This window comes from Anomaloglossus baeobatrachus, chromosome 4, assembly GCF_048569485.1.
Source record: "Anomaloglossus baeobatrachus isolate aAnoBae1 chromosome 4, aAnoBae1.hap1, whole genome shotgun sequence".
Taxonomy (NCBI): Eukaryota; Metazoa; Chordata; class Amphibia; order Anura; family Aromobatidae; genus Anomaloglossus; species Anomaloglossus baeobatrachus.
Genome location: NC_134356.1, coordinates 476,281,565 through 476,294,219, shown reverse-complemented (window position 1 = coordinate 476,294,219; position 12,655 = coordinate 476,281,565). Strand labels below are relative to the sequence as shown.

The window sequence follows — 12,655 nt, the reverse complement described above, 5'->3', positions numbered from 1 at the left end:
AACTCTGTGACCTCTTATATGCATATCAGGCATGAGCAGCCTTTGAGTGAAATAACAGTCTCTGTAGTGAAGGTTCAAATAGCACCTTTTGCCAATAGAGCTCTATAGTGAGGGGGTAGAGGTTGGAGACAAAAGCAGAAGGGCCCAAGGAGAAACTGCTGAGGTTTCTAGTATACAGGGAAAAACTTAGGATATTGATCCCTGGGATCGGTCATAATAGTTGAAACCTCTTGAATGGGCATAAGTTACATATCACAGCATGTTCCAATACAGTTAGGTCCAGAAATATTTGGACAGTGACTGGATTTTGTTGACATGGTCCCTGCACATTATTTTTGCTTTAAAATGAAACCGATCGAATTGAAGTGTAGACTTTCAGGTTTAATTAAAGGGTTAAAAAAAAAAACAAAAAAAAAAAAACTATCTTGTGAAATAGTTAGGAATTGCAACTATTTTTTCTACACAGCCTCATTTCAGGGACTCGAAAGTAAATGGAAAAAGTAACTTTGCTATCAAAAAAAAAAAAAAAAAAAGTTTTTCCCAAAGAATTAATTTTAAATCAATAGATCTTTGAATTATAATTTCTACAATTGGATGTGTTAATGTTACTATGTAATTGTCCTGTGACCATACAGTAGCATTCTGTTCATAAACCCCCCCCGCCCCATGTGACCCCATTTTACAAGTTGCACCCCTCAATGAATGCATCCAGGGGGAGCAGTGAGCACGGCACTGTGATATTGGAGCAGAATTTCCTAGAATACTTTACAGAGCCCCCCCAAGTGCCAGAACAGAAGAAATCTCCCTCAAGTGACCACATTTTGGAAATTACACACCTGGAAATTCACCCATGGTGTGGTGACAGTTTAGTCTGTGGAAAAATACCCATGGAGTCATATGCAGTGAATGCTGCAGAATTGAAAATTGCAAATAAGCCTTTGGCATGCCCAGTACATTGTAGTGCCCCTTTCTGTGCCCAGCTCATGCTTCTGGAAACCTGCACCCCATAAGTTAGGCAAGCTCTCCTCAGTACAACAATGTCAAAAACATGTTGAAGCAGATTGTGGGGTGAGAAGAAAAAAAAAAATAAAATAAAAGTTTGGATTTAGGAGTGCAGATTTAGCTGGGGAACCAGTGTCTCCCCCCCCCCCCCCCCAGAGCCTTTGTGCACTTCTGCCTGGACTGCTTTCAGTCGTTTTTTGCCTGTAAGAAAAAAAAAAAAAAAAAAAAAAAAAAAAAAAAAAAAAAAAACACCCCGCAAACTGCATATGACCAGATCCTGTGACTTGAATGTGCAATGCATGCAACCGCAATTGTTATTTTACTGGCTCCTACTTTTATGGCTGCTGGGATGGGTGCAGCAGGACACAATTTATCGGCCAGCACTGGAGTTAGTTGATTGGGAGTCAGCTGAACAACTGATCTCTCAGCCCGCACACACTGCGATGGATGTAGTTAACCTGTCACTGCCTGCTGCTGATCTGTGACCATGTCCAGGCTTTGTGGTCAAAACAGCTGACTCCAGTGGCAGCCAATTACATGTTCTGTGTCCCGCTACAGCCATTGATGCGTGTGCGGGCTGTGGAATTCAGTTCAGCTGAACTTCTAACCTCATAGCCAGCAGAACAAGTAATCAGATCAGTTGACTCCAGCGGCGGCCGATTACTTGTTCTGTGTCCCGCTGCATCCATCGCAGAATGACGTGGGCTTTACCATATTTTTGGTATGCTAGCCAGGTATGGGCTGCCCCCAACTGCCTATTTGTACCCAGCTAGGAACCAAAAATATAGGGAAGCCCTTTAATTTCAAGACATAAAAAAAAAAAAAAAAAAAAAAAAACAAAAAAAAACATTCATGCTGTAGTTATAAAACCGTAGTTATAAAACCGCTGATGTGAAAGCACCCTACTGTGGAGACCGTCTATATTTCTGTTAGATGATGGATCTGAGTGGGGACTTGAGTTTATTGGGTTGAGTTGAATGCCATTTGGTGGCGTTTTTGTTACAGAACATTTTGGATCAGTTCTCATTTATCTTGCGCGTCGAAATATGTGGTTCAGGTGAAACCGCAATGGATCCATTCACTAATGAGGCAGCAGAGATACTCTGAGCTCTGTTTAGACTCTTCCTTTGTGTTAAGGCCCTGTTACACGTAGCGACGTATCTAATGTTATATCGCCGGGGTCACGGATTCCGTGACGCACATCCGGCATAGTGGGTGACATCGTTGTGTGTGTGACACCAACGAGCAGCCGTTAACGATGGAAACTACCCAAATCGTCCATAGTTAGTTGACACGTCGTTTTTTTTTGAAAATGAAGAAGAGGGGGGTTTGCCAGCACCAGTGACGTCACTAGGCAGGCAAGTCTGTATGATGGCTCCTAACGATATTGTGCGCCACGGGCAGCGATTTGCCTGTGACGCACAAATGATGGGTGGGTGCTTTCACCAGTGACATCGCTAGTGATGTTGCTGCATGTAAAGCCCCCTTTGGTCTTTTCAATGGGGAGGTGGGGGATTTGACGGAATCACTTCCCCCTCAAAGACACACAGTTCCCTGTTTAAGCACTCAGTGTAGAGCACAATGATGTAGTCCGCTTTGTTTATCTGGGTCCCCATCCACAGCTTAGACTCCAAAGCTTCTCATGAAAAAGGATAAAGTGGCAAGTCGCATAATTAAAATCTTAATCTTTATTCAGAAAATTTTTTGTATCCTTTATAATTAGTATCCAATACCACACATGGCAAACCATCCAAGTGAAAAATAGGGAACAGCACACTCCAGAAAAAAAAAAAACAAACAATATATAAGAAGAACAAAGTGGAGTTTGAAATGTGGAAAAGGCCAAGCTTTATTAAAAACATATCCAAACAAACAGTTTAAAGACAAATTCAATTTTTTTTTTTTTTTTTTTTTTTTTTTTTTTAGATAATTGGAGGAAGATATAAAAACATGTCATGTCACACCATGGAGTAGAAATAAAAGCACACCAAACTATAGAGAAATAATCAATAAGAGGAAGGAAGGAAGGAAGGAAGGAAGGAAGGAAGGAAGGAAGGAAGGAAGGAAAAGAACAAACACATAAACAAAACCACAAACAGTCCAGCCCTAGCATGTAATTGAAATGCAACACATGGGAAGCGGCCATATAAGTAATCAGCCAGTGCAAAAAAATGTAGCAGCTGGATATTTTTACCTGAGGTGCAACTTAGTGGGAAACAGGGAGGGTGGATGATTGAGGGTCTTACCTCAGTATGAAGCATGGATATGTTCCAGTACTGAGCTTACAGGACGTTAAAAAACCTGCAAAGTAGTCACATAACTGGGAGTGAAGCCATGTTCCCTCCCCATGCATGCACCAGGGATCTGATGCATCCAGCAGAACCTATGCATGTGTAGTAAGAGAGTCTGCCTTCAAGGACTTTCAAAGTGGCCCAGGTGACCGATCACATGGTCTAAGTGCAGGCAGAGCCACACTCACTATACACTGCATAGGTGATGAACAGTACAGGCAAAAAGAAAAAAAAAAAAAGTGCTGAACATATATCTGCAGCATCAGGGATAGCCAACAGGTGACATCAGATAGCAAACTCATGGATCCAGACAGGGGGACGCCCTGTCCTCACAAGCTCACTATGGAAAGGGGTCACCCAAGTACCAATTAAGTCAGCACACTATCGGAGGGTTGGGGTAACACATGTGGACTGTTCCTAGCAAGAGAAAACAAAAATATAAAAAAGTAATAATCAGAATAAAGAATGTCCAGTGTTTACAGGTGATACAACCACTGAAGAGGGGACAGCAAGACTTCTGAACTTGAAATGTAGAATCCTCAGATGTAAGAGATACGCTTCATAGGTCTTCTATTTTAATGCTGTCTAAAAAATGAGAAATAAAAATAAAGTGAATGAAATGCAAGACTGCTTAAGGGAAAAAAAACAAAAAAAAAAAAAACAAACAAACCACAGATAAGCTTTACAAAAAGAAAGAATCTTAAAGTAATTTAAGCCCCACGGTGAAAGCATTCCCACTTCAAGTTGTGCCAGGAGTTTCTTCAGCTTGTGCCCCCTCTCCTGCGATTCCCTGTGTGTCCTAACATGCAACTCCTGTGAGGCAAGACCCAAGTACATCAGGGGACAGCTACACGTGTGGCGTAGTAAAGAAACGTGAGTAGTTCCACATGAAACATTGTTTGATGTCAAAATGCTGTACTCCAGCAGAAGAAAAACTGGATCTGCTACTTATGTTTGGACGAGTAGCACAGTGGCCACATGGGTAATAGCTTTCCCTAGGGCCACTTGAGCCCTGAAATTTTAGGTGTTGAAATGTAGTGACTGTGCACCAATAAGTCCCTGAGGGTCTTTAATCATCTCAACATCATAGCAGGGGAATCAGGGAGGCAATCACTGAGTGATGGCTCAGATTTAAGAATGGCCCAATGTGTAAGGCTGGAGTCACACTTGAGCATAACTCGCGCAAGTGCAATGTGAGAAAATCTCACATTGCACTCTGCCCCATGTAAGACAATGCTGCAGACTGAGGGGAGAAGGGAAGAATGAAAAACAAAACCCAGCATGCTGTGACTTTGTGAGAGCCATGTCACTCACACCCATTCAAGTGTATGGGTGCGAGAGAAACATTGGACTGCACTCGGATGGTATCCTAGTGCAGTGCAATATACGCAGAGGCTCACAATGGCGGATATGGGATATTTAACTCCTCCCACAGCTTTTCAGCTGTGACCCGATCAAAAGATCTGGTCACTCCGCTCACACTCATAGCAGAGCCTGAGTCCGGGGGTTAGCATTTCACATCAGATGCCATATGCTAATGTGACTGCAGCCTAAGAGCGCATCTTATACACTCTGAGTTGTAGGTGGAAATATACCCCACTATCTAACTCATTTGTTTTGGTTTTTTTTTTATTACTTTGCCTATGTACCACGGGTTGTAATAATTCACTACGTGGACTTTTATTGCCCCCCCCCCCCCCCCTTGTCCGTGGCTTTAAATAGCAACATCCTTCAACAACTAAGGCTGCTTTCACACTACGTCTTTTTAACATGCGTCCTGAACGGTTTTTTGCTGCAAAAGCGGATCCTGCTTTTACAGCAAAAAATGCATGCAAACGCATGTCTTATTTTGCAGGATCCTGTCACTGGATGTTTAGGGGCGAGCATTGGAGTCATGTGATTGGGAGTGAGGGGAACTAAACGTGCCAGACTGGGAGCCAGCATCTGACAGCTGCGAGGCTCGTAACCAAGGTAAACATCGGGTATACTTGCTTGGATACCCGATATTTACTTTGGTCACGAGCGTCTGCAGCTGCTAGGAGCTGGGCTCCCTGCACACGTTACCAATGTAAACATCGGGTAACTAAGATAAGTGGTTACCCGATATTTACCTTGGTTACGAGTGTCCGCAGCTCTCAGGTGGAGGAGAGGGAGGGGGAGAGACAGAGGGAGGAGAGAGAGAGACTGATCACGGAGGCTGGCTTCTGGGCATGCTCAGTAGAGCAAGCAGGATCCTGCCTATGAGCATGCCAGCGATCACATGCGTTTGCATGCTGTTTAGTCAGGATCCAGCAATTTGCAGAAGTTGGACGCAGCTCAAAAACGCTACAAGTAGCGTTTTTGAAAGATGTTAAAAAACTGCAAGTCGCTGGATCCTCACTATAACGCACGCAAACGCAGGTGAACGCATGTTAACGCGAGTCCATTGCAAATGCATTGAAATGAAAACGCATTTGCACTGGATCCGTTTTTGCGTTAAAAAATGTTCAGGACGCATGTTAAATAAACGTAGTGTGAAAGCAGCCTAACTCATTCAGTGCCATGCGATGGCTCAGGGTGTCATGATTCCTCTTTGGAGATATCTTTTTAAAGTTCTCAAAGACTAAGGGAGGACACGTACCTTGAGGCATGGATGTTTGTTCTTCCAATACTTTAGGATCTGTCTCAATGGCCTCTTTCTCCACAGCTTCTCCCTGGGATTCGTCTCCAGAGGTTAGGACCCCTTTCTCCACAGCTTCTCCCTGGGATCCGTCTCCAGAAGTTAGGACCCCTTTCTCCACAGCTTCTCCCTGGGATTCACCTCCAGAGGTTAGGACCTCTTTCTCCATAGGATCCCCCTGGGATTCGTCTCCAGAAGTTAGGACCCCTTTCTCCACAGCTTCTCCCTGCGATTCGTCTCCAGAGGTTAGGACCTCTTTCTCCACAGGTTCTCCCTGGGATCCTTCTCCAGAAGTTAGAGACTGAACGGATGTAGATCTTGATCGTGACGTTGAGGCAGAGCTGTAACCTGACCTGGATCTGTCTGTTCTCCACCTATACACCTGATCAAGCTTACGATCATTTACATCCCTCTGAAATTTTTTTATTTTTACATCTTTGACCTCTTTCTCCCATTTTAGAACCAAAAGTTTGATTTCATCCTCAAATTTGGCTTTTTGCTCAGTTGTTAATTGACGGTAAATGCAGGACTGTAATTTCTCCATTTCAGTCTCCATATCTGATAACAATGTACTGTTTAATTGGGAAAGTAACTTCATGAACCCATTGGAGCATGTACTCGCCAGGGCTTCCCATTCACGTTTAAAAGAAACATCATCAATGCTACAGGAGGGTACAACCCGTACTCTGAGGCCCCTAGGAATGAGACCCCTTTCCAGATATTTTTCTAAAAAGGCCTTATTCCACCAGGCACGTGTTCTCCTTCTCAGAAGGTCTTTATATCTGAAGATTTTCTTTTGTACAGACTTGTCAAGATTCTCTCCACCCATGATCTCATCGTTCAATAGAGTATCGTTTAATTCACAGAGCCATGCTTGGTCACGTGTCCTAAAGTCCATTACGACCAGGGTTTAGCTGTAAGGAACACAGATGATTAGAGAATGGTCTAGGTTAGTATCCTATATCATACATAGCAACACACCTAAGTGAGAAGTAGGGAACAGCACACTTCACAAAAGCACACATAAAAACAAGAATAAAATGGCGTTTGAAGTGTGCAGAAGACGATAACCTTCAAGACTGAAGACGCTTTAAATCATGAAGGGGTTATAACCGATGGCTGCTGCAGTGAGCCGGCAGAGATTTCAGCGCCTGTTAACCCCTTAGGCTATGTGCGCACGTTGCGTACTAGCCCTGCAGAAATTTCTGCAGCGATCTGAAGAGCACACATGCGCTTCAAATCGTGCAGAAAATGTCCATAGAAAAAAAAAAAAAAAAAAGAAAAAAAAAAAAGCCGATTCCATGCACTCTGCCTGCAGCTCCTGCCATAGACAGAGCAGGAGCTGCTGGCAAAGCGCACGGAAGTAGTGACATGTCACTTCTTAGAATGCGCGATTCGGGCAGCAGCCGAAGCGCTGTGCTCCAATACCCCACGTGCGCACGGCTCCTGCATAATCTCCATAGATTATGCAGGGGACGCAGGACGCATGCAGTTACGCTACGTGCGCACATAGCCTTAGATTGTGCTGTCAAAATGTGAGCGTGTGACTTAAAGGGAACCTGTCAGGGAATTTATGTGTTCTAACCTAGTAGCAGGGTGATGTGTGGCCTAGTAACCCCTTCCTACCCATCCCTGTGTTTTTAATATTGCGTAATGTGAATGTATGAAAATATGTTTTATTACTTACATGTACCATAAGTAAATGATCAGAGGCTCTAGCCCCATGGGCATTGCATCGCCCTGTGGGTGTTTATGTTTTCTGTGGTATCACGCCCCTGTGGGCGTGATACCATGGATTTACGAGAGACGTCCCCCGCAGCCTTGTTATCTGGGTGCTTACTTCTCATCTTCAGACATATTCTGCACATGCTCGGAACCGCAGGAGTCTTATGAGCACGTGCAGAGCGCGTCTGAAGCCGAGAAGCAAGCACCTGGATAACAAGGCTGCGGGAATGGTAAGTGCGAATGCACGGGATCTCAACGAGCAACAGTACGTCATTCATGTAAATCCATGGTACCACGCCCACAAGGGCAATGACACACCCATGGGGCTAGAGACCCTGCTCATTAACATAGGATACATGGATGTAAGTAATAAAACATTTTCATACATTCATATACACAATATTACAGCACAGGGATGGGTAGGAAGGGGTTACTAGGCCACACATCACATTGCTACTAGGTTAGAACACAAATTACCTGACAGGTTCCTTTTAAATGGCTGCGGCAGGGAAATCAATGGTTACCATGGTAGAGACTGGTCTGTCACCATCATGACAGTTCCTATAAGGCTGGGGCCACACGGGGCACTACTGTGATGCTCGCATGACTCTGCTCACACTGGCAGCACAGCAGGAGCCGAGTGTCATGCTTGTATCTCTGCGACTGCGGTCCGACTGTGCGAGTGGACCTCAGCTTCGGGGGGCGGCCCGGCTCTCGGGAGGGATTTCTCTGCCTCTCTCAGTTGCCAGCTATTGCAATTCTCGCTCTGCACGCACAGTACACTGGTGTACCGCGAGTGCAGTGCGATTTCTCTCACCCCATTCACTTGAATGGGTGCGAGAGAAAAGAGTCTTGCATTACAGTTGCAGCATGCTGTGATTATTTTCTCAGCCCTAATCAGACCGAGAAAACAATCACAGCATGTGTGCTGACACACAGGCTAGAATTGGTCCGAGTGGAACGCAATGTTTTATCGCACTCCACTCGCACAGATTTTCTTGCCGTGTGGCGTAGGCCTTACAACCGGTAGAGCAGCGGCTCTAACACGAATGCTGCATACTCTGATCAGATCAACGGAAAGGATCAGAGTGCTAATCCTTATAGCCACCTAAAGGCGACTGGAAGGGGGGGGGGGGGGGTAGAAAAAAATATAAGAAATGTTTTGGTCAGCATAAAAATGCAATCAAAATGTGATATCTGCACAAGTGGTACCAATTAACAGTTTGAGATGGAGGGGGGGGGGGACAAAACAAACAAACACACACAATGGGTTGTGGAAGCTTGGGCAAAAGGTGCTGTGCTTTTTTTTGACAAACTTTGAATTTTTTTTAACCCTTTAGAAAGTAAAGCTATACATGTTTGCAAAGAACACATACTGACCTGAGGCATCACAGCCACACATTAGTTTTACCATATAGTGAACACTGAATAACATACCCTAAACAATCACACTCCTCCGCCCCCGGTTATCCAGTACATTATATGGTTTTAGTTAAAAAGTACAACTCAGCCCACAAAACAAGCCCTCATTTGGGGACCTCTCCCCCCCCCCCCGCTTCTGGGTTAAAGGGGGTTAAACATTTGAAAAGAAAAAAGGATTGAAGACATGTGGAGGGCGATATAAAGCCGCCCGTGCCACAGCATGGAGGAGCGCACCAGACTATAGAGAAATAGGCAACAAACAGGAAAAAAACAGCCCAGCCCTAGCCTGGAATTCAAAGCAACAAGTGGAAAGCGGCCATAGAGGTCATCGGCAGTGCAGAAACCGTAGCAGCTGGACATCTTTACCTGAGGGGTAACTTGGTGGAAGCAGAGAAAATGGCGGCTCCGACGATGGCCTCGCTTGTCTTAACCACGCGTCTTCAGGGCGAGTTATGTCCGAGTACTGCGCTTACAGGACCTTAAAAAGGACCTGGAATGTGCTCACATGACCGGAAGTGAAGCCACGCCCCTCCCCGTTGGTGCAGGATTGAGACTAGAATGTATGGCTCCTTCAAGGTGGGCGTGATCAGCCTGGTGAGTGGACGGTCACGTGCCCCGACCTGCAACCAAGCTAGTGACGAAGTTTCCTCCTGTGTCCACCATAATCATACAAGGGGGTCCCGCCTGGCGTCTCACCCGCAGACCCCCGCTTCTATTATTACCTCCATGCCCCCTGGACTTAGAGCTCATTCAGTCCTGTTGAGTTCCTGTTTTTTGCTGACAGGACCATTTTTTCTGTGTCTTTTGTGTAGGATCGGATGGTACACAGAATCACTTCCATGTGCATCCGATCCTACAAAAAGCACATCAGTTACCGTATGTCCGCTCCGTTATTATGGAACATCTCCTATTCTGTTCCGTAATAACGGATGGTGACTCAATACAAGTCAATGGGCCCGCAAAGTCCCCGGAAGCCGCACAGAAGCACTTCCGTATTACCTCCGTCGGGTGCCCGTGCAGTCTGTGTCCCGCTCCCTGCCAGCCCCGTGTCTGCCCGCACTGCAGTGTCAGCATATGGCCGCACTGCGATATGTCAGCAGATGTCTGCGCTGCAGTGTGTCAGCAGCTGCCCGCACTGCAGTGTGTCAGCATATGGCCGCACTGCGATATGTCAGCAGATGTCTGCGCTGCAGTGTGTCAGCAGATGTCTGCTCTGCAGTGTGTCATCAGCTGCCCGCACTGCAGTGTCAGAATCTGCCCACACTGCAGTGTCAGCAGATGCCCGCACTGCAGTGTCAGCATCTGCCCGCACTGCAGTGTGTCAGCGCATGCCCGCACTGCAGTGTCAGCATCTGCCCGCACTGCAGTGTCAGCATCTGCCTACACTGTAGTGTCAGCATCTGCCCGCACTGCAGTGTCAGCATCTGCCTACACTGTAGTGTCAGCATCTGCCCGCACTGCAGTGTGTCAACAGCTGTCCACACTGCTGTGTGCGAGCACCCACAGGGATGGGCATAGAAGTCAGTGACAAGTACTGACATCAGGAGTGCAGCGGCATATATCACTGCAGGTAATGTACCTAGCTAACCTCCTGAAGTCAGCGCTCGTCATGCCCTGCAGTGACCTGGGCTGACCTCATGATGTTAGCTCAGGTCACTGCACTGCTTTCCCAGCCAATGGGGAACCTTCTGTTCTTCATTGACTGGGACAGTGAGTATGGATCGTCATGATACCCCCTTATTGGATTACACTGGACTCGGATTTGTTTTTTCTTTCCAATAAATTGGTGGAATAGGGAATGTATTGGGGAGTATTTTTTCAAATAAAAATTTGTTGTCTTTTTTTTTTTTATTACTGACTGGGTTAGTGATGTCGGGTATCTGATAGACGCCGTTACATCATGAACCTCTGGGCTTGATGCCAAGTGACATTACACATCTGGTATCAACCCCATATATTACCCCATTTGCCACCGCACCAGGGCAATGGAATGAGCCGGGTAAAGTCCCAGGACTGTCGCATCTAGTGGGTGTGGCCGGCTGCTGGATGATATTTTTAGGCTGGGGGGCTCCCAATGACGTGGGTCTCCCCAGCCTGAGAATACCAGCCAGCAGCTGTGAGACTTTATCTTGGCTGGTATCAAAATTGGGGGGACCGATGCTGTTTTTTTTTTTAAATGATTTATTTATTTATTGTACTGTACGATATAGACCCGCCCATCGACGGCTGTGATGGGTTGCAGTCAAAGACAGCTGTCACTCAGTATGGGGGTGCGTCTGACTGTAAGCAATCACAGATGGGGGAGGAGTGAATATGTATGAGCCTAATGAGCGGCCAGCTAGGGAAGAAGAAAAAGCTGCCGCTGGAGCAGTGTGACAGGTGTGCCGGTGATCGGTGAGTATGTAGCGCTTGCTCCTACCCCTTTGCCCCAGATTCTGTTCCCCATAGACTTAATATGGGGACCAGCATCTGGCCAGATACCCTGGACTGCATGTAACTCTCCTTCCGTTTTCTTGCGGTCCGCAAAAAAAAACGGAAGTCACACGGATGACAGACGGACTGTATACGGAATGGAACGGATGCGGTTGTCACACGGATGCCACGCGGATGCACCCATGAACAAACATGACCGTTTTTCGCAGACCGCAAAAACGGAATACTCATGTGAATGAGCCATTAAAAAAAGAATGGTTATTCCGTCTGGAAAACATGGCTGTATTTTGAACACGCCCCTTATCACGTGACAAATTACGTCATACCTGGAAGGAGCACATACATTCTAGCATCTAGGGTGCACCAAGGATCCATCTATGATGCATCCAGCAGGACCTGTGCATGCGCAGTAAGTGAGTCTGGCCCAGGTGAACCTCCTTCACATGGTCTAAGTGCTGGCAGAGCCACACTCACTATATGGCTGGACTCACACGAACGTATGAAAAAACGGTCCCATTCTCATCCAGGAGAGTAGGACGATTTTTTCCTCACTTGTCATCTGTGTGTAATCTGTTTTTTTCTCAGCAGCTATACAGTCATTTACAGTGTTCTCTATTACATGATAGAATTGTATCCAAAAAAATGGACATCATTGGGATGGTCCGTGTGCCGTCCGTGTGATGGCAGTTTTTTTTTCTCACAACCATTGACTTGTATTGGGGAGTCTCAGACGTGTTCGGCAGCAAATCGCAGCATGTTGCGACTTTTCTCTCATCCAGAATCTGTATGCGAAAAAACCTGACCATCTGCTCTCCCTCATTGACTAACATTGGTCCGCGTGCAATGCGAGAGTTTCTGTACTAGTCCGATTCATACGCTCGTGTGAGCGTACCCTGAGCTGCATAGTGATGAGGCGGCTTTATTCCTCGGCCTATTGCGATACCAGGTTTATATAGTTTTTTTTATGTTTTGCTGCTTTTACAGCATAAACACAATTTTATTGAATAAAAAGTAGTTTTTGCATTGCCTTATTATCAAAGCTGTAGCATTTTTATTTATGACTTTTTGATCACGTTTTATTCCACTTTTTTGTCAGCTGTGTGATAAAAAGATGTAGTATTTG

The 12,655-nt window shown here is 45.7% G+C and overlaps 1 protein-coding gene across 1 annotated transcript; it reads right to left on the bottom strand.

Annotated features, from left to right (window-relative positions):
• Positions 1-2,715: 2,715 nt before the first annotated feature.
• LOC142301712 (uncharacterized) lies at positions 2,716-9,706 on the bottom strand. The gene is made up of 3 exons (XM_075342730.1): positions 9,466-9,706; positions 5,914-6,866; positions 2,716-3,878 (listed from the first exon to the last, which is right to left on the bottom strand). The coding sequence occupies exons 2-3, from the start codon at positions 6,848-6,850 to the stop codon at positions 3,853-3,855; spliced, it is 963 nt and encodes a 320-aa protein (XP_075198845.1). The 5' UTR covers positions 6,851-6,866; positions 9,466-9,706; the 3' UTR covers positions 2,716-3,852.
• Positions 9,707-12,655: the final 2,949 nt, after the last annotated feature.

Bases quoted from the DNA above. Each gene is read 5' to 3' on its own strand.
- LOC142301712 (XM_075342730.1), bottom strand. From the start codon at position 6,850: ATGGACTTTAGGACACGTGACCAAGCATGGCTCTGTGAATTAAACGAT. The intron at 3,879-5,913 runs GTACGTGTCCTC...CTCATTTTTTAG, and splicing joins ACAAACATCCATGCCTCAAG to ACAGCATTAAAATAGAAGAC.